The 17,799-nt window shown below is 45.1% G+C and overlaps 1 protein-coding gene across 2 annotated transcripts; it reads right to left on the bottom strand.

The window, feature by feature from the left end:
- Nucleotides 1–1,801: 1,801 nt before the first annotated feature.
- On the bottom strand, nucleotides 1,802–17,254 carry LOC133130526 (mothers against decapentaplegic homolog 1). Of its 2 annotated transcripts, none has more exons than XM_061245176.1 (7): nucleotides 17,118–17,254; nucleotides 10,442–11,005; nucleotides 6,746–7,009; nucleotides 5,852–5,971; nucleotides 4,053–4,274; nucleotides 3,176–3,432; nucleotides 1,802–2,049 (listed from the first exon to the last, which is right to left on the bottom strand). In XM_061245176.1, the coding sequence occupies exons 2-7, from the start codon at nucleotides 10,839–10,841 to the stop codon at nucleotides 1,906–1,908; spliced, it is 1,407 nt and encodes a 468-aa protein (XP_061101160.1). In that variant the 5' UTR covers nucleotides 10,842–11,005; nucleotides 17,118–17,254; the 3' UTR covers nucleotides 1,802–1,905. The 2 variants fall into 2 exon arrangements, with proteins under 2 accessions (XP_061101160.1, XP_061101161.1); XM_061245177.1 differs by having other exon boundaries at nucleotides 5,852–5,968.
- Nucleotides 17,255–17,799: the final 545 nt, after the last annotated feature.

Raw genomic sequence — 17,799 nt, 5'->3', positions numbered from 1 at the left:
AGGTCGGTGTACCTTACATCAGCTGCAATAAATAAGCAAAAACAGTAAAACTTTTTGAACCACTAGATGGCAGTCTGCGATAAGAAACATAAAAGCACAATCATTTTTATCACGCAGTTGGTTAGAAAAACCTTTCCGTTTTTGCATTTTATGACACTCACGAATCGGACTAAATGTATGAATGAGAATAGGCTATGAGAATCAAACAAATTTCTATATAAATTATTTTGTATGAACCAAGTTATATTCTCACATCTCTCTTCATAGTCCCATTGTTGATCCATTGAGTTTTCATTGAGTGTGTCATAGTGGGCAACGACCTGAGCTCATACCTAAAGCTGTAAGAACAGCTTCATACTCCCGGTGAGTTTTTGCTGTGAATAAACCTAATCAGTAAATACCTAGCTGTTAAAACCTGTTGTATAAAGTATTTCGTAAAGATGTGAGGTGGTACACACACACACACACACACACACACACACACACACACACACACACACACACACACACACACACACACACACACACACACACATTCACAACTCAAAATACATAGAAAATCTATTGTGCCAATGGTATTCTCTTTTTGAGCAAATAAGGCAATTCTTGTAATGAAATGATTTTATTGAATTTTCCAGGAGAGGCCTGATAGCTGTTCAATTTAACTGCTTTCTGGGAATATGACTCTAGAGCAAAATTATCAAAAGGGAAACAATGCAGGGAAAGTAACCATCTGAAAAGTGCAGATACAACAAATAACCAAAAACATTTGTTTTTAAAAAAAGTACAAACATTAGACATTTTAATTAACAGTGAATGGGGTTTCCTGAATTAAAAAAAAGAAAGAAAAAAGTACGAAATTAAAATTCTGTTTTATAAAACAATACTGAATGGCCATCAGCAACTTGCTCAGCTCTCAATGTACTTGTTTTCTCGGTCTACAACTTAAAAAAAAAGCTTCATTATCAAAAAGGCTCGGCCAACACATTTCATAACATTTATTCATCAAAGCCCTGCAGAGTCAATGAAATAGGAGGACACAGATGGACAGAATTTTCCACAACGCAGCCATAAACACAAGCTGTACCGCGCGCAGCTCAGAAAGGCTCCACTGCGACTGTGCGTCATGTTATCAGTGACAGCACCAGCACCTCTATTCAAACAGAACTACACTTCCAGAGATTGCACAGCACTTACTCTAATAGTCAGTTTATCTAAACACTCCGCGGAACATTACAATAACGCAAATAGAGAAATATGCACATATTTTCCCCACCTTACCAACACTACCCCCCCACCCTCTCCCCAATGTTCCCTCCCGCCCCAACCCAACTATGAGATTCTGAACTGGAACTGTGTGCTACGTTTATTATTTTTCAGTTCTACATGAGAACGACAACATGTCTGGGAGACGTTTATTTTAATTGCTGTCCTAATATAGCCATTAACAAATTGTATTTAAATTCCTTTAATATGACCTTTCTAAATGAATTTTATTTAGCCCGGTTGCCCTCTGTTCTGTGCAGGTATACAACTGCTAGCACCTGGAGATTACCTGGGTGAGCCATGGAATACTGCAGTGTAAACTGGAAACAGGATGAAATGGAAACGGCTAGAACGAGAGCGGGAGGGCACTGGCAATGAGTATAATGGTCTAATTATTACACTTGGTCACAAATATCAAGTAACTTCCAGAAACTTAGTCACCTCCCCCCCACCCCCCATCCCCCAACTAGTCTGCCATGTGCCCAATTCGGACGTCCTTCAAGTAAAACACCCCCCCCCCCGGCCCCAACCCTCCAAAAAGCCCAGTACTGGCACTCATTTCAATATAGGATGCAGTCCAGCACTGTTCTCAGATCAGTCCAGGCAACTGATGTAGTCCAGCAATGTTCCCAGTTAGGTCTAGGACACTGAAGAGATGGGGTTGTGGGGGGAGCCCATTTGAGTGAGCACTTTATCCAGCCACTGCAGGGGGCCGTGCAGGTGAATCTCGATCCAGCAGGGGGTGCTGGTGACATCCTGGCGGTGATATTCTGCACCCCAGCCCTGGAAAACAGCCACAAACCCACTGCACATTAATCATACATCATATGCACATAGCCTTTAATTACCTGGCTGCCCTAAAAATTAATAATAAGGATGAACAAAATTAATTAATCTTCAATTTTACCTGATGTACTCATAGTATGGCCTCCCGGAAAAAGCAGGCTGAAGTTATTTTAACTGTAATTATATAAAGTGAGCACCATAACTAATTGGGCAGTGACACATTTAGTTATTTTGGTTCTGTACTCAAACATTTGAGTTTGAATGGATGGTATGGAAATACCATCCAAAATGGTCTCCCCATTTTAAGGTATTATGGCTACAAGAATTGGCTTTACAGATTTGTTAGGCAGGTGTATTTGTGTCGTTAGTGTATGCATAAGAGAGATGTTGAAACAAGATGATTCATCTCAAGGGGCTATTATTTAAGATAAAACCAAATGCCTCCCAACTTATTGGCCAGAATGATGATGATTGGATCTGAATCCAACTAAACATGCATTTGACATGCTGAAGAGGAGACTGGAGACAAATAGTCCCCAAAACAAGCAGGAATTGAAGATGGCTGCAATATAGGCCTGGCAGAACATCACCAGGGAAGATACCCAGCGTCTGGTGATGTCTATGCATCGCTTCAAACAGCCATTGCATGCAAATATGCACCAAATATTATTACTTTATTCTACATTATATTAAACTGTCAAATATTTTTTCATGCCCAAAAAAAATGCCTATGTAGAAAAGATTCTATTCTATAATTTCTAAACGGTTAATCTGATGTGGATGAAAATACCCTCAAAGCTGACAGTCTGCACTTCAACCTCATTGTCACTGACCTTTCAAACTCAAAGCACTAGAGTACAGGACCAGAATAACCCCAAAAAAAAAAAAAAAAAAGTGTCACTGTCCAATGAATTATGACGCTCACTGTAGATATGATGTGGATGTGGGTGTGTGTGTGTGTTGGTGTGTGTGTGTGTGTGATGACTATGCATGCTTGTGTGTATGAGAGAGAAAGAGTGAGAGTGTGCATGTACTCAGGAGTCAGCTCATGTCTGTGCCTACACGCGCGCTCTGCTCGTGTGCGCGCAGACCTGCGGGTGCGACGAAGACTCCGGCACGCTACCTTGACGAAGCTCATGCGGATGGTGCACATCTTGGTGAGCTCGTACACTGCCTCGAAGCCGTGGTTGACGGACTGGGCCAGCAGCTCGGCGAACTCCTGGTTGTTGAAGATCTTGAGGCTGCAGCCGCTGGGGATCTTGCAGACGGTGGTGGGGTGGAAGCCGTGGTGGTAGTTGCAGTTGCGGCTCTGGACGAAGATGCTGCTGTCGCTCAGGCACTCGGCGTAGACCTCGCCCCCCACGTAGTACAGGTGCACGCCTGAGGACAAAATGGCGGCTGAGAGGGCTGCTGGTCGCTCCTTAGCTCGGAGAATTCTGGTCATTACATCATTTGCCGAGTAGTTTTTTTAAATGAGTGTAGCCATCGCACTCCCTCATACGGTACATAAAGACTGAGTGATGTAATCATTTCCTGCATCGCTCCGAGCAGGATGCTAGCACTCCCACTCAAATGAGGTCTATATTTATATCGCTTCTAAATGATGTGCTGGAAATGATTATTATTATTGTTGTTGTCGTAATAAAAATACCCTGAGGCTAGGCTGCTCAGAAGATTGAACTGTGGAGGGGAACACGTCTGAGGCACCGCTTGAGTTCTGTGTATGCAAGCGAACATAATTGTGTTTGCTATTGGAAGTAAATACCAATCAGCGGTGGCTTCTGGTAGCAAGCTTCATTTACAAACCATTGGCAATCAGATATTTTTAGCAGTTTTTACACTGAAATTGCTAGAATTGATAGTGCCCCATAGACAGTTAGCAAGTTACAATGCAACTTAATTTTACTTCAAATTGAAATTAAGAATATGAAAATATAAGGCCCATGGGAGTCTCCAATGACTGTTCCACCACACTTCCCCTACACAGAGAAGATGGCTACCTTTTCCGATGTGCCGCCGGGTGTTCTCGATGGTGGAGTTGCGGTTGACGTTGGACAGGAGGCCGAGGCAGAAGCGGTTGCGGTTGTTGGATGGGTCGGTGAAGCCGTCGACCAGCACGCTGGTGGACGAGGCCTGGAAGGCCTCTCCCACGCGGTTGTTCAGCTCGTAGTAAACAATGGAGCACCAGTGTTTGGGCTCCTCATAGGCAACAGGCTGAACATCTGCAAAGGAGAAACATAGTCACATGACGTCCCCAGTCACATGACATCCCCAGTCACATGACATCACAGGAAGTACACAGAACCAGCTCCTTAACAGAAAGAGTACTAGTGAGGGAAATGTTTGTTCAGATGTATCATGCAACACTACTGGAAGGCCAGGCTGAGACAGATGATACTCAACTCAGTCATGAAACACACTATTTGCATACAGTACACTCTCACCTGTGAGACAGACTACTGAGGTCAATAACTAAACATAGCAATCGTAAAGAACAAAGGTACCTGCTCCACCCATGTCATTTGTATGAACAGATATTTCCTGTTATTTAAACAGGCCCTATGCTATGCTTTAACTGCATTTTAAATATTCTGTCATGGCAAAGCAAAGAAAGCTATTTTTTGGTTACTTGCTGTGGAGGCTGGGCTCAGTTTGTGGGAAGGAAGCAGGGCAATATGAGGACCACGCCTACTGGTTAAGTAGGCACACACCTGAATTACGATTCAGTTGAGGAAATAAGGTGTGCTTCTTTCCACAGTAGACGGTTGAGACTGGGAAACCACAGCCACCGAAAGAGAGCTGAGCGACAAACTGAGTGGGCTGAAAAGCTGTGCTTCCGTTTGATTAGCATTTTATTTTAGTTTGTTATTTTCTATCCGGATCCTGTGAGGGTGACAGACAAAGCCTTCCTGTTCTTACTATTTGCTCAAGCTCTCTCTTTGTGCACACCTCTACATTCAGGTCTCACATTTGTTGTGGTAATAATGCAAACAGTAATCGCACACAGTAAAAATGGCCCAAAACAAAAGCACTGAGGAGGGAAGCAGAAAAGTGATATGTCCAAATAAAGCTGGCGGTTTAGCCAGCTGCCCTGTATTCTGGGAGAGGTGGTGGCAGCTGTGCGTTCTCAGGGGGACTCCATTATGTTTACCCTGCGCATATCTCTGCCACACTTCCTCTACCCTGCGGCACTAGTCCACAGGTGTGTTTTGTCTACTCCTACAATGGAAACTAGCCCAGTGTGCAGGATGCAGCTTGGAATTCCCAAACTCCTAATGCCACTTTGGACAAACATTTCCATATATTTCCTCCATTTCCCCTTCATGTCAGGACTGTATTGTTGCCATTTTGTGCTGGATATATAACAATAAATACAAATTTTCTCCAAATAATAGCTCAAATGTAAGCAGTGTTTCATATGCCCGCAAGGTGGAGTTCCAATGTGCTGATGGATCCAAAAACAAGGCCGGGCTAAATCTAAAATACAAAAATTAAACAATGCAAACTGCTGAGCTACACAATGCGATAATGCTTAGCTGTCATATCCTGGAATGAACTCTACAGTACAATCCACAGAGACAGACAACTGGACCAATCAGTTGCAAAGTCATCTGTCCAGAGGTGGTGATGTTGTGAAGGTACCTTGGGCTTTGGGTGACACACAATTGTACAATCATTCACCTATCATGTGTAGGTGACACTGATGCACAGCATTTTATGGTTTTGTAGTTCATGGATGTTTTGTAGTAAACAGAACACTATAATGAGTACAAGCAATGTCAGAGTTTTCATGAGTTACCTGGTCTACTGCTTATCTCTACTGGCAGGGGTGGGGCCAGCAGGTTGGTGTCCATCGGCTGGGGGCAGTCCTGAGTGACCTGCTCTTCTGGGGGCATGTATGCAGGCGGGGGGGTTTCTGCTGAAAATTAAACAACATTGAATGCACAGGGCCTGATCTGCTAAGACCTTTAGCATGGCCACCCAGTTTTACATTTACATTTTAGTCATTTGGCAGACGCTTTTAATCCAAAGCGACTTACAAGTGCATAGGTTCTACCATAAGTCAGAGCATCACATCCCGAAACTAGCAAAATACACAGGAAATGCTGTTCTAAACATAGTTGTCATCAGAAGTGCATTTTTTTTTTTTTTTTTTTTTGGGGGGGGGGGGGGGGGGGTGGGGGTTAGACAAGGATAGGGATATCAGAAAGGAGGGGCAGGGGAAATCAGGAGGGAGGACTAAGGTAGAGTTTGAAAAGGTGGGTTTTGAGTCTGCGTCGAAATAGGGGGAGGGATTCTGCTGTTCGGACAGTGGTAGGCAAGTCATTCCACCACTGAGGAACCAGAACGGAAAACAGGCGTGAACGTGCAGCTCGACCGCCAGGTGCACGTAGAGAGGGAACCGTAAGGCGACCAGAGCTGGCAGACCGGAGTGGTCTAGCTGGGGAGTAGGGAGTGATCAGGGATTGTATGTAAGGTGGGGCAGTCCCCTTAGCAGCCTGAAATGCCAACACTAGGGCCTTGAAACGGAACACTAGGGCCTTGAAACCAGTGCTCAAAAAGCACATGCCAAAGGTCTTAGAAAGTCCTAGAACATTCTCAGTGGGGGCAATAAAAACAATGACAAAACAGAACTTCACAACTGGTATTAAAATACAATCCCGCCAGTGTGGGCGGGAGAGACGCGGCTCACCTGGCATGTGGAAGGGGCTGCCGGGGTCGGAGCTGGACGGGGACTGGGGGAAGGTGGAGCTGCTGCCCCCTTCAGGAGAGCTGGGGTAGCTGTTGTTGGGGGAGAGGGGGAAGGGCAGGCCCCCGGCCTGGGGGAAGGAGTCGGGGAAGGTGGCGTTGTGGGGCATGTGGGGCTCCGTCTGGTGGAGGGGGTTGCGGAAGCGGGGCAGCATGCTGTGCTTGGCGTTGAACTCGCTGTTCCGGGGCACCAGCACAGGGGGCAGCACTGAGGGGGAACAGAGAATGGTCGACGGTTAGCGGCCGAAGAAGCTCTGACGCAATGCCAGGCCCCAGGAATGGAAGCTGGATACATGTTAGTGTCCTATGTGTGAGCGGTCAGCTGGTTGCAAGAGACACTCACCTGATGCCAGATGTCTTTCTACCACTGGATACATTCACACATCACATCTGGTCCATGACCATTCTGGCTTGCTGTCATATGCGTTTAGTTGTGCAGAGCTATGTGACCTTATCTCCATTCAAGCAGCATGGGGGGTCAAATGCTTTACTCCCTGTCCATAAATGCCAGCTGCCAAATGCAGCATAACAACTGCAGTCACATTTTCAATCATATTTTTAAAACCTGAGGGTATGTTATTTACAGCTGTCCAATTGGACACTAGCATAACAACTTTAAAATATATGTTGTTATAGATGTATTTTGAAATGCTTATGGTCATAATACTTGATCCTTCTGTGCCCTTTTATTTATTTTCAGAACGTATACGTTATCATATGTGAAAAATGTCATTTCAAATGTGGAAAGACTGCAGTGTCACGATAAGAGAACCCATTCTTAGCTATGTTGAAAGTAAGCTAGAACAGTACTGACCAGGGCTGAAGTACACTTGGTGAAAGTCACTGAAGCTCTCAGGCTATGAGGTATAGCTTAACCGTGGCAAATGTAAATACACCGTAATACTTTTGATTACCACGTTAAAGCCCTCGTTGTCTTTTCACAGAGATCAGCTGCTGCTGCATTTGAGCAATCACAGCTTTTAGATTGTCATTTCAGTGTACGTGTTTGTCACAGTGCCAGACATTTTGAGGAACAGAACTTCAGCTGCAAAAATATAATTCTGATGTGATTCTCCCAGAGCTGTTTGATGATAACATAGAGATGACAGAGCTCTAGACTAACACTTTTGCAAGGAGCATATGTGTACTACTAAGCTGATTGAGTGTGTGCAATTTTTTCCACACTCCAGATGCCAATTTTCTTAAATCTCCTGTCAGTTGAAAAAAACCTATTCTCCTAACAGTCCCATTTTACCTTTTACATCCTATTACAATGGACATCCTGCCCAAGGTTGTGGCAGGGACTCATTCAGTGAAATCCACCCAGTTGACTCCCTCATCATGCAAAGATTTTTTTTTTTTGGAATATCAATATTCATGCTGGGAAAAAACTAAATTCATATACACTTACAACAGCATCTAAAGGCCAGCGTAAATAATTGGGCATGAACCAGGCTTTAATACGGTGGAGATCATGAGTTTGAACCGTGCATTTCAGAGTCACATGCGTCTGCATCACACGTGCCCACATTACTTGCACGCATCTCCAGTAAAGCAATTATGTCTAATCGTCTTTCAAAATGATTCACGGCATGTGAAATTTAGCGCGGGCGGATTTACCCGACAATAAAAAGCACACATTTAATTTTGCACAGTCATGTGCGGTCCAGTGTGGGGCGAAGAGGAGGGAGGGGACAACCAGGTGTGTCACCTCTTGCCCTCTTCATCGTTTCCTGCCATTGTGTGGCCCAACAGACTTCCTGTTCCTCCACAGACACGCACACACAGAGAATACAGCTCATTTTCTCATTTGGCATGGCCGTTTCCTGTCCCCTCTGTGGAAGACTGTTTCTGCCCAGTCAGCTGACCATCACTGCCTGCTTAGCCAACAGAAACCCAGCTTTCAGCCCTTCTGCCCAGGAAAGTGAAAACTAATATCTGTGTTTCATACACTGCTGTTCTATCATTACAAGGACACTGTATCTCAAATATATATAGAGTGCCTGCCTGGGACAGATTGACATGACAGTGAGTGGACAGTTTGACATGCCCAGCTGACAGTGGGACAGTTTGACATGCCCAGTTGACAGTGGGACAGTTTGACGCGTCCAATTGACAGTCTGACATGCCCAGTTGACAGTGGGACAGTTTGACATGTTCAGTGGACAGTGATATGCCCAGTTGACAGTGGACAGAGCAACATGTCCAGCTGAGAGGGGACAATGTTACACGCCCTAGTGACAGGACAGTGTGACACATTGAAAACAGGAGGGAAGGACGAACAGCCAGCGATGGGCAGAAATGAAACATATCTGCAGACCAATGAATCCCTGAGGAACGACCCAAGGCTAGGATTACACAGACCTCTTTTGGCTTCAAGATGGTTGCAGCTAACAGGGAGCACTGTGTAGTCTGAAGAGGACAGTTCTGTGTTGATGAACAGAATGCAATTCAATTTCACATGGCTGCCATGTGCTAATGCAAGAGTTATGTATGCTACAAACACAGTGACTGAGCCTGCTCCCCTCACACTGATAATGGCTGCAGACATCAAGGCAGGGCCCTGCTACCAGTATCCTCATGGAGGCGAAGCATGCTGGAAGCTATATCAATGGAGTAACTTGCCATTGCTATTATCCATAATGCAATTACTGCTAGCAACTTAAGTGCACTTGCCGTTCAGAAACACAAGCTATTGTTCATGTGCAAACTAAGACTAGCCATGGCTGACTGGCTGCGTATAGCCATGCTGTGTATGGCTTTGATTGCATTTAGTACAGAAAGGAGAACTTTATTTTAGGGCAGCATGAAGGCTGCCTAAGATAGACTAAAATAGACTATAAGAAGGAACAGAATATGTTAAGACTTAACATATAAGGCTGTTATCAGTTGGCTTGAGAGGCTATTCAGAAACCAAAACAGAAAATAACCATAATGTTTAACAGGGATTGTGTAAATCTCTTGAGCTAGATAACATGCATATTAAGCAGTGTGTAAATCTGCTCATAACTAGCATATGAATCAGCAGTTGGTCATATGGGATACAGTACATTTATAGTTCAATTTAGTCATTTACTGATGCTTTTATCCAGAACGTCTCACGATGAGTGCAGAACAGTGGAATGGAATTCCACTTCAAAACATTTACAGTACAATAAGTAGCCACCTAATCTTGACCACAGGTGTATTACCTTCGATGTATAGTATATTACTGTAATAATGATGAACATCCATGAAATACCACCTCTGGCTATAAGTTAGCCCCTACACACATACTAAGTTTCGATAAACAGTACCACATCGATGTCCAACAGGCGGCCACAGTTTAACCCACATTTGGCTAAAGACTACAAATAGTATGTTAAGACATACATATCAAGCATGCAATACAGTATCATTTTTTTTTTATATTGCTGTTTATCATGCCTTGCATTACGTTCACTTTCTGCCCCCCAAAAAAGCTAAATTGGTAGAGACATTAATGGGTTAAAATTCAGTCTGATATGGATCAACAAATATTTTGTCCCTGAATATTAGCCATACAGAAATGTGTACACCCATTTACACTATGTAACAGTCCCACTGAACATGTTTGCATTAGTGTGCCAGAGAGGCCTACAGGCTGGGCACAGAAGCTCACCGGGACTGTCCACTCTCTTGTAGTGGTAGGGGTTGATGCAGACATCCTTCTGCTTGGAGCCGAAGGGGAACTCGCAGCACTCCAGGGCCTTGAGCTCGTGGTGGGACTGCAGGTCAGGCCAGCGCCACACTCGGCAGTAGATGACGTGCGGGAGGCCCTTGCGGTGGGACACCTGCAGCCGGCCGTCCAGCGAGCGGGGGATGGTCACGCAGCTGCTGGGCTGGCCGGGGCAGCTGAGCGCCCGCTCCAGCTCCTCCATGGCCCCCTTCTTCTTCTTCAGCTTCTTCACCAGGGCGTCCACCGCCTTCTCCGCCCACTTCTCCTCCTCGTCGCCCTGCTTCCATCCCAGCAGCCTCTTCACCGCCGGGCTGGTGAAGGAGAACAGGCTGGTGACGTTCATGGCCCCCCGCCCGCCCCCTCCCTGGAGCTGCTCCTGTGACGCTGCGGTCTCTCCCTCTCGCGACGGTCAGGTGAGCGGGCTGGCGTAGGCTCTCTCTCCCTCGGCCACAGCAGGAAGATCAGCGGTGGGGCTCAGTCCTTGGTCTCCAGGGCAGGTCGGGACAACTGGAAGAGAGGAACAGGCCGAATTTATGACTGAGGCTGACGGGGCTGTTATTACAGGTTTTATACGCTCAGGTCAAAGCCCACGGGACTCGTCAGTAACCCCTCCTGGTGTGAGAATGGGATTCATAACCCAGAATGATGTCATTCAATTATTGATTCAATATCCTGACACAATCTGAAGCAGTATTTCATGACGTAATGCCTCCTACATCTCAATGCCAAGTACACATTTCCTTTAAATGTTTGACGTTCGGAGGGATTGCTCAACAGTGTCTCACTTGTATGACAAGACTAATCATCTTCCTGTAGCAACAACCTATGTATATAAACAATTAAAAGGATGAAGATAGGCGATTGAGGATAAAAGCTGTTCCTTGCCATCCCAAAAGCCACGTTCAGACACACTCACAAAACCATAAAAGAAGCAATGAAACCCATACTCAGGGCTAACCTGCAGCTGATGCCAGAGAGCTGCCACTGAAATGAGATTACATTTCCTAAATTCCCTTTTCTAAAAACACGGGAGGCAAAGCCTGCCAGCTGGATGGCACACTCCGCAGGGAGACCTTGCCTGGCTAAGGACATTGTAATTCCAAGCGTTCCGAGAGTCCAACCCTCCCCTGGCTAGGGTTTGCAGATGTCCGTTTTCCAGAATATTTGTACAGGTCAGGTTTGTTGTCCCAACCTGACAATGTCATGTCCAGTCTGTGGAATTCATAGAAGAAACTTACCGGTATTTTGTATTTTTTTATTTGCCAAGTTCTCCTCAAACATGCACAGCCACCAGCTGCAAGGTTGACACTTCAGAGCAAAGTTTGCACCATCCAAAATTATCCCAACTTTCAGACCGCCATTCCCACCAACTCGCAAAATATTCTCTTTGAAACAACCAAGGCCTGAAAGATTTTCAGCTGCAGTGAGTCTTTATTGAGCTTGTGACTCAAGCGGAGTCATCTCTGACAGTAAATGTAGAAGTGGATTCAATTTCCTGCTACCGAGAAACAAAATCATCAGCGGCCATCTTCTCTCTCCGTCCCCCCCCCACCCCTTGTGCCAGTCTCTGGTCTCTATTCGCTCACATGACCTCCATTTTATCTGCGTGTGGGAGATGTTTTAGACGAGAGCGTGCTGCTTTTTTTAGTGCAGGCAGTGTTCTTATCGTTTTGTCTTTGTGTGAGTAATGTGTTATTTTTGTGCAGCTGCTGAGAGATGAGACACTTTTGTCCTCCATGAAGGCTCGAGGCCTGGACAGCAGGTGCAGTTTGCTGCCATGGGGACGGGCGAGTCTGTGGGCGTGGGAAAAACCGGAAGCCTCTCCTAAATTTAGCCCCGTGGGGCCGATTCCCGCTGCCGGGGGGCGTTTCTGGGAAGAGTGTTCATGTGGGCGAACTACGTGAAAGGAAGTGTGTTTGAGGCGAGACTTCTGCCCACGCCTCCTGTGCCATGCTCCCATGGGCTCTTTCCACCTCGTTCAACCTGCCATTTCCCTCTTTTTCACTCTGAGTGACATCACTTCCTGCGCCTGTGTTTTTCTGCCTCACAATGTAGTGATTGTATCACCACATTGAAGCAGAACTGCAGTAAAACTGCTCAGTGTTTCTCCCCCATTAAGTTTGTTTTCACCTGTGGTCGCTTGCAGTGAGGCATGCCATGACATAGGCTTTTCACTGCATATCACAGTAACCATGGCTTCAAGGAGCAACACAAATGCTAGAAATGAATACTTCTCATTATATTTAGAGAAACTCAAATATAGATGCTGTATATAGACAAGGCTATGAAAAAAGAAAATCCTTTGTTTATTGATCATGCCATTCTGATTTCATGGTTGATTATATGATATTGAGAATTAATATTGAAAATATGTATTGTGCATATCATCTGGAAAAAGCACAATATGATTTTCTGGGCATATTGCCTACCCATACTTATTCACTAATAGAAGACACACTCTGATCATGGAAAATCCTAAATGGATCCTAAAAGTTCTCTTTAGCCAACAACATAGCCGCAACTTAAATATTAATTAGCCTTTCAGTATATTCAGAATCCATAGACACTCTAATTATTAATCTGTTTTTTATCATCTGTAATCATAATTTTGTTACACTTAGCAGCACCAGCAAAGAGTGGTATATTTCCTGCCACGCCTTTTAGACACCTTCTTCTGCCACGCCTTTTACACAAACCACAAATCTGCCTCCAGCAAGCTCTAACAATACCATCCGTGTGACTGCAACCGACAGCCCGAGGATCTGAGACCAGCTGTCCAGCTGCAACACGCAGTATTTAACCCTTTCAGGTGTAAGATCAGAAACGTGTGATTAGAATGTTCTTAACTGAACATTCTAATCACAAATGTGTTATTGGAATGTTCTAAACCAAACACACATTTGTGATTAGAATGTTAAGAACATTTGTGACAGCCACTACTGGTAATTGAAAGCAACGCTGTTCTAGAATGTTGACTATTCAAAGGGCTAATCAAATTCCACATCCACACCATTCCAGTTTGCAGGAAACCAGACTGGATCCAGGAGAACAACCACTGTCGTACAGTCGCCGATTCATACATAAAGGGGTTGAGACATGGTTGTGTTGATGTTGGAGACCTAGTTTTGGGTTGTCTGTCCTGCAGACAAAATAAACGGCGCCCTCACTCCGGCCAAATACGGCTTTGCAGACATCAACATGGCAACCCTGAAACACAACATGCTGAGACGCCCCACCGCAACAGCCGGGAGTGTGAGGACATGTGACCGCTACAGGGCAGCGGGTGGCATTTCTTTGCTATAGTGCGTGTTCATGTCAGTATCTCTCGTCTAACTAAACCATAAGCATAAGAGAAAGATTGTGGTCACCTTCCATCTCACCTCATATCCTCTGTTATACAGTCACAATAACTCACATCCTAATTAACAATAATTTTTAAAAACCTTTTAGCCACCATTTTCCCCCGGCCCTAAATATACCATTCACTTTGCCAGCATGCTTTAACGACCGAGGCTGGCTGAAACAAATGAGCCGTTTCAACTCCCTCCACTAAAAAGCCTGACAAAACACAGCAATTAGAGACAGAGGAAGTGAGTGAGAGAGTGTGTATGTGTGTGTGTGTGTGTGTGTGTGTGAGTGTGTGTGTGTATGTGAGTGAGTGAGTGTGTGTGTATGTGTGTGTGTGTGTGTGTGTGTGTGCGTGTGTGCGTGTGTGAGTGTGTGAGTGTGTGTGTGTGCGTGTGTGTGTGTGCGAGTGTGTGCACGAGTGTGTGCGTGTGAGTGTGCGTGTGTGTGTGCGCGTGTGTGTGAGTGTGTGTGCACGAGTGTGTGTGAGTGTGTGCGAGTGTGTGTGCATGTGTGTGCGTGTGTGTGTGCGCGTGCATGTGTGCCTCCTGTAACGGTCTGTCTGCGCGTTGCAGCCGCGTGTTTAAGGAAAAGGAGCGCTCTGTGACATGACTGACTGCCCTGTGCTGCCGCTAGCCGCCCGCATCACTTTGTGCTGCTAATCTATTCAGGATCTCCTGTAGAAGGAGGAGCAGTAATGCTGCTCTCCAGGAGCTCCCTGGGGACCCGGCGTTATACAGATCTTACATTATTTATCAAGGCTGGTGGGGCCTCCATTAGCCTCCTGCTCAGTTGTACGCTCCGTGTATAACAGGGCCAGGAGAGACCTGCTCTACTGCAGTTTGATACACACAGCCTGCTGCGGGTTACACACCGAGTGCCAATAGTGCATACAAAAGCACATTTTCACACCACCTTTGTCCTTTGCACCTTTTTAATCAAGACATTAATGAAGATGCCTGTTGCCAAGTTTGTGTAACGTGACAATCTATGCTGAAGCCCTCCAACTTTAATTAACCCTATGAACACCTGGACAAACTTGTACATGGACAATGCCGAGCCAGTGAACAGGAAATTATAGTATATGCCCAATCCTATAATGTTTTCCTCTTCACCAGCTACAGGCTGCAGATAGACATTTCCTGGCTCTATTATGGGGGGAGACAGGCATGGATCTATTCCCTCAGACTCCAGCTCTATGCTGCCTGCACACACTCTTCCTGACCCGTCACTGTGACCCTTCACCTTTCACCTTTCACGGGAGACCCCTTAACATGCAGTCAAAATGGCGGAGCTTATGAGAGGTGGCAGGTGTGGAAGTCTTCCTGGAGGACAGGCCTGTGGACTGCGGTCCAGTGTTCTCCTCGACCGCACAGTGCACGTTTCAGACTCGGGTCCAGAGTTCTGTATCAATCAGGGGCTTTCGACCCGTTGGACAACATGAGCCAAAAATCCAAATCAGAGTATCATGTGGGCCAAAAACCAAACCAAGCAATCCTATTCCCACAGAAAGACCGGTAAAGATATGAATAATATGATACATTTTCATCATTCATCACTAACATTTAAACTGTCAATACACACAATATAATACAAATAGACACACACATACAGACTAATATTCTAAAAATGTAGGTATTTTCTTCTTAGCATGATCTGGGCTGCATCATTATGCAGAGAGGGCTGCAGTGTGAGAAACACTGATATAAAGCTTGCGGTGGGTGGTCCATGTTCCATCATTTCTGTTGTAAACCTCCCTCTCGCCATTACGTACAGCATTCAGAAATCTAAACATCAAACCACTTCACCGCACACAGCCAATGGCAGAGCAATTTACACATTACCCATGCAAACAACAGTAATGGGCAAGCATTTTCCATTGTACCTCCTAAGGTTTCAATCATCATGAGATGCGTGACGTCAGAAGTGTCGATATTGCGGCTGTATAAAAAAATAAGCGTGCAAAGCGTTGCAATTGCAACTCTGTAGAAAAAGCATCCAGGTTTGATCAAAGAAATCAAAGCACTGAATAAAGTCCGGCACAAGAAGAAATCTGATCTGTCGTGCTGGGTGATGCGAACACATTTGTCCAGAGCTGTGCAGAGGCTGTCATGCTCTGCAGCTCGCTGGCCTGGATGCGCACATTACACATGGAAGCTGAAGAAAACCGATTTGGTACTCAGGCGTCAGTTTGCGAGAGACATGCACCCATCAAACTCTGTTCTCTTTTTGGAGGGTCAAAGTAAGAAGGGCACGGGGACCCATGACCAAAGGGACCACACCCTATACAGGATGCCAAGCCATCACAAGGGCATGCACATAGGCACACGCACGCACATGCACACGCACGCACATGCACACGCACACTCTCTCTCACACACACACACCCCAGGCAGAAGACAGCATGTCATTGGTTACTCCGATGTCTTCCCACAATCCAAAGAAAACTCCAGATAGAGGAGAACATACAATATCCCTCCAACCGACAGCAGCTTCATCCACAAGACCCCCTACCCCCCTCCCCCAAGAGCTGTGGAACAGCCTTGCCCCCTGCAATGCCCTGGTCACAAATAATTTAACTCTGCATCCAACTTATTCAACACTTACTCTTCAATTATTCTATTTCCAATGTACATCCAGATAGAGATTCCATGCAACTTAGAACTGTGCTTGCAAACTCCAACATTATACATGGCTGTATTCTTGTGATGGTCTATGTTAACACTTAGCTACTGCAATGGATACAGCAGATATCTGGAGTAGCACGCAATTCTACACTGCCTGTGTCCACAAAACATCTAGTCGCACTATAATTGGAAGAATGCACATCAGCAGAATTGTAAGATTGCAATCCTAAAATGCAAATTCATCTTGAGTCTGACATTGCTGTTGGAGCATGAATATTCATGGATACAATCATCAAGGACCTAAACAAAATTTTAACATGCAGAACAAAAACATCACCATGAGAAAAACTATTATACAATACCGAACACGCATACAACGGACTTCTGACCTGTTCAATGCACAACTAAAGTGAGCAAGCGTTTTAAAAATACCGCACGCGATAAACACTGCTATGATAATTAGCAAGCTAACTTGCTGGTTAGCTCTCCAGTATGACCGAAAAGTTTGAAGACTCACATTTAAGAACATGCAACATTAAAAACAAACACTGAATAATATAGTAATACCATTCAATAAATGTGGTAAGAAGAGAAACAACTCCAAGGTAACTTGGGTGTTGTGTCCAGAAAAGTGGAGTAAAGTTTACCTCCTATGCGAAGCGATTGCGGTGCGGGTGCGCTGCGCAGCTCGTTTCCAAACCTCCACACAGCCTGGCTCGGGCTGCTCTCCCTGGCGTCAGTGAGTCGCGAGCCGACTCACCCTCCGCACACCATTCAGTATCAGTCCGCGGGATCCTGTCTGGGCGGTCCGGGAGCCCCGCTTTTAGACATTAACATGTTCATGCACAGTGGATGGAAGGGATTATGTAACAGTACAACAATGTAACAATGTATTCTTTCCTTGAGTTCAGCCAGCTGGTCAAGAAGGCCTTGCCCGTTTTATGCCAAGTCCATTGTGAATGTATGTCATTTGTAGTATCAGGCTGTTTTTCAAATGCTAGTAGTTTGACTTGAAATGGAAATGGTCCTTTGAACATTACACTATATTACCTGCCACATCTGGTACTGATGATACTTTGAGTATAAGTGATTAATCAGAACTTAAGGAAATAATGATGGCATCTTATATCCACATGATCTCATTGAAAATAAGCAGCAGCAGAGAGAATGAGTAAGAATGTAACGCCTCCTTAAATCTTAGCTTGCTGTGACCCTGCATATCTGTGTTTGGAATTATAAGCGGTATAAAACAATCCTTAATCCAATTAAGGAGGATTATCAAGGTATTATCATTACATTTTGAGTAAAGCCTTAGTAAGTATAATGGAA

The sequence above is a fragment of the Conger conger genome, chromosome 6 (assembly GCF_963514075.1).
Source record: "Conger conger chromosome 6, fConCon1.1, whole genome shotgun sequence".
Lineage (NCBI taxonomy): Eukaryota > Metazoa > Chordata > Actinopteri > Anguilliformes > Congridae > Conger > Conger conger.
The sequence above is the reverse complement of the archived record's forward strand: the minus strand, read 5'-3'. Positions and strand labels throughout refer to the sequence as shown.

What these genes read in the sequence shown, in the direction of transcription:
- LOC133130526 (XM_061245176.1), bottom strand. Translation starts at nt 10,841, where the DNA reads ATGAACGTCACCAGCCTGTTCTCCTTCACCAGCCCGGCGGTGAAGAGG. An exon ending in AGAGATAAGCAGTAGACCAG is followed by an intron (nt 4,275 to 5,851) that starts GTAACTCATGAA and finishes TCTCCTTTGCAG; the next exon opens with ATGTTCAGCCTGTTGCCTAT. An exon ending in CCGGCGGCACATCGGAAAAG is followed by an intron (nt 3,433 to 4,052) that starts GTAGCCATCTTC and finishes TTTTGTCCTCAG; the next exon opens with GCGTGCACCTGTACTACGTG.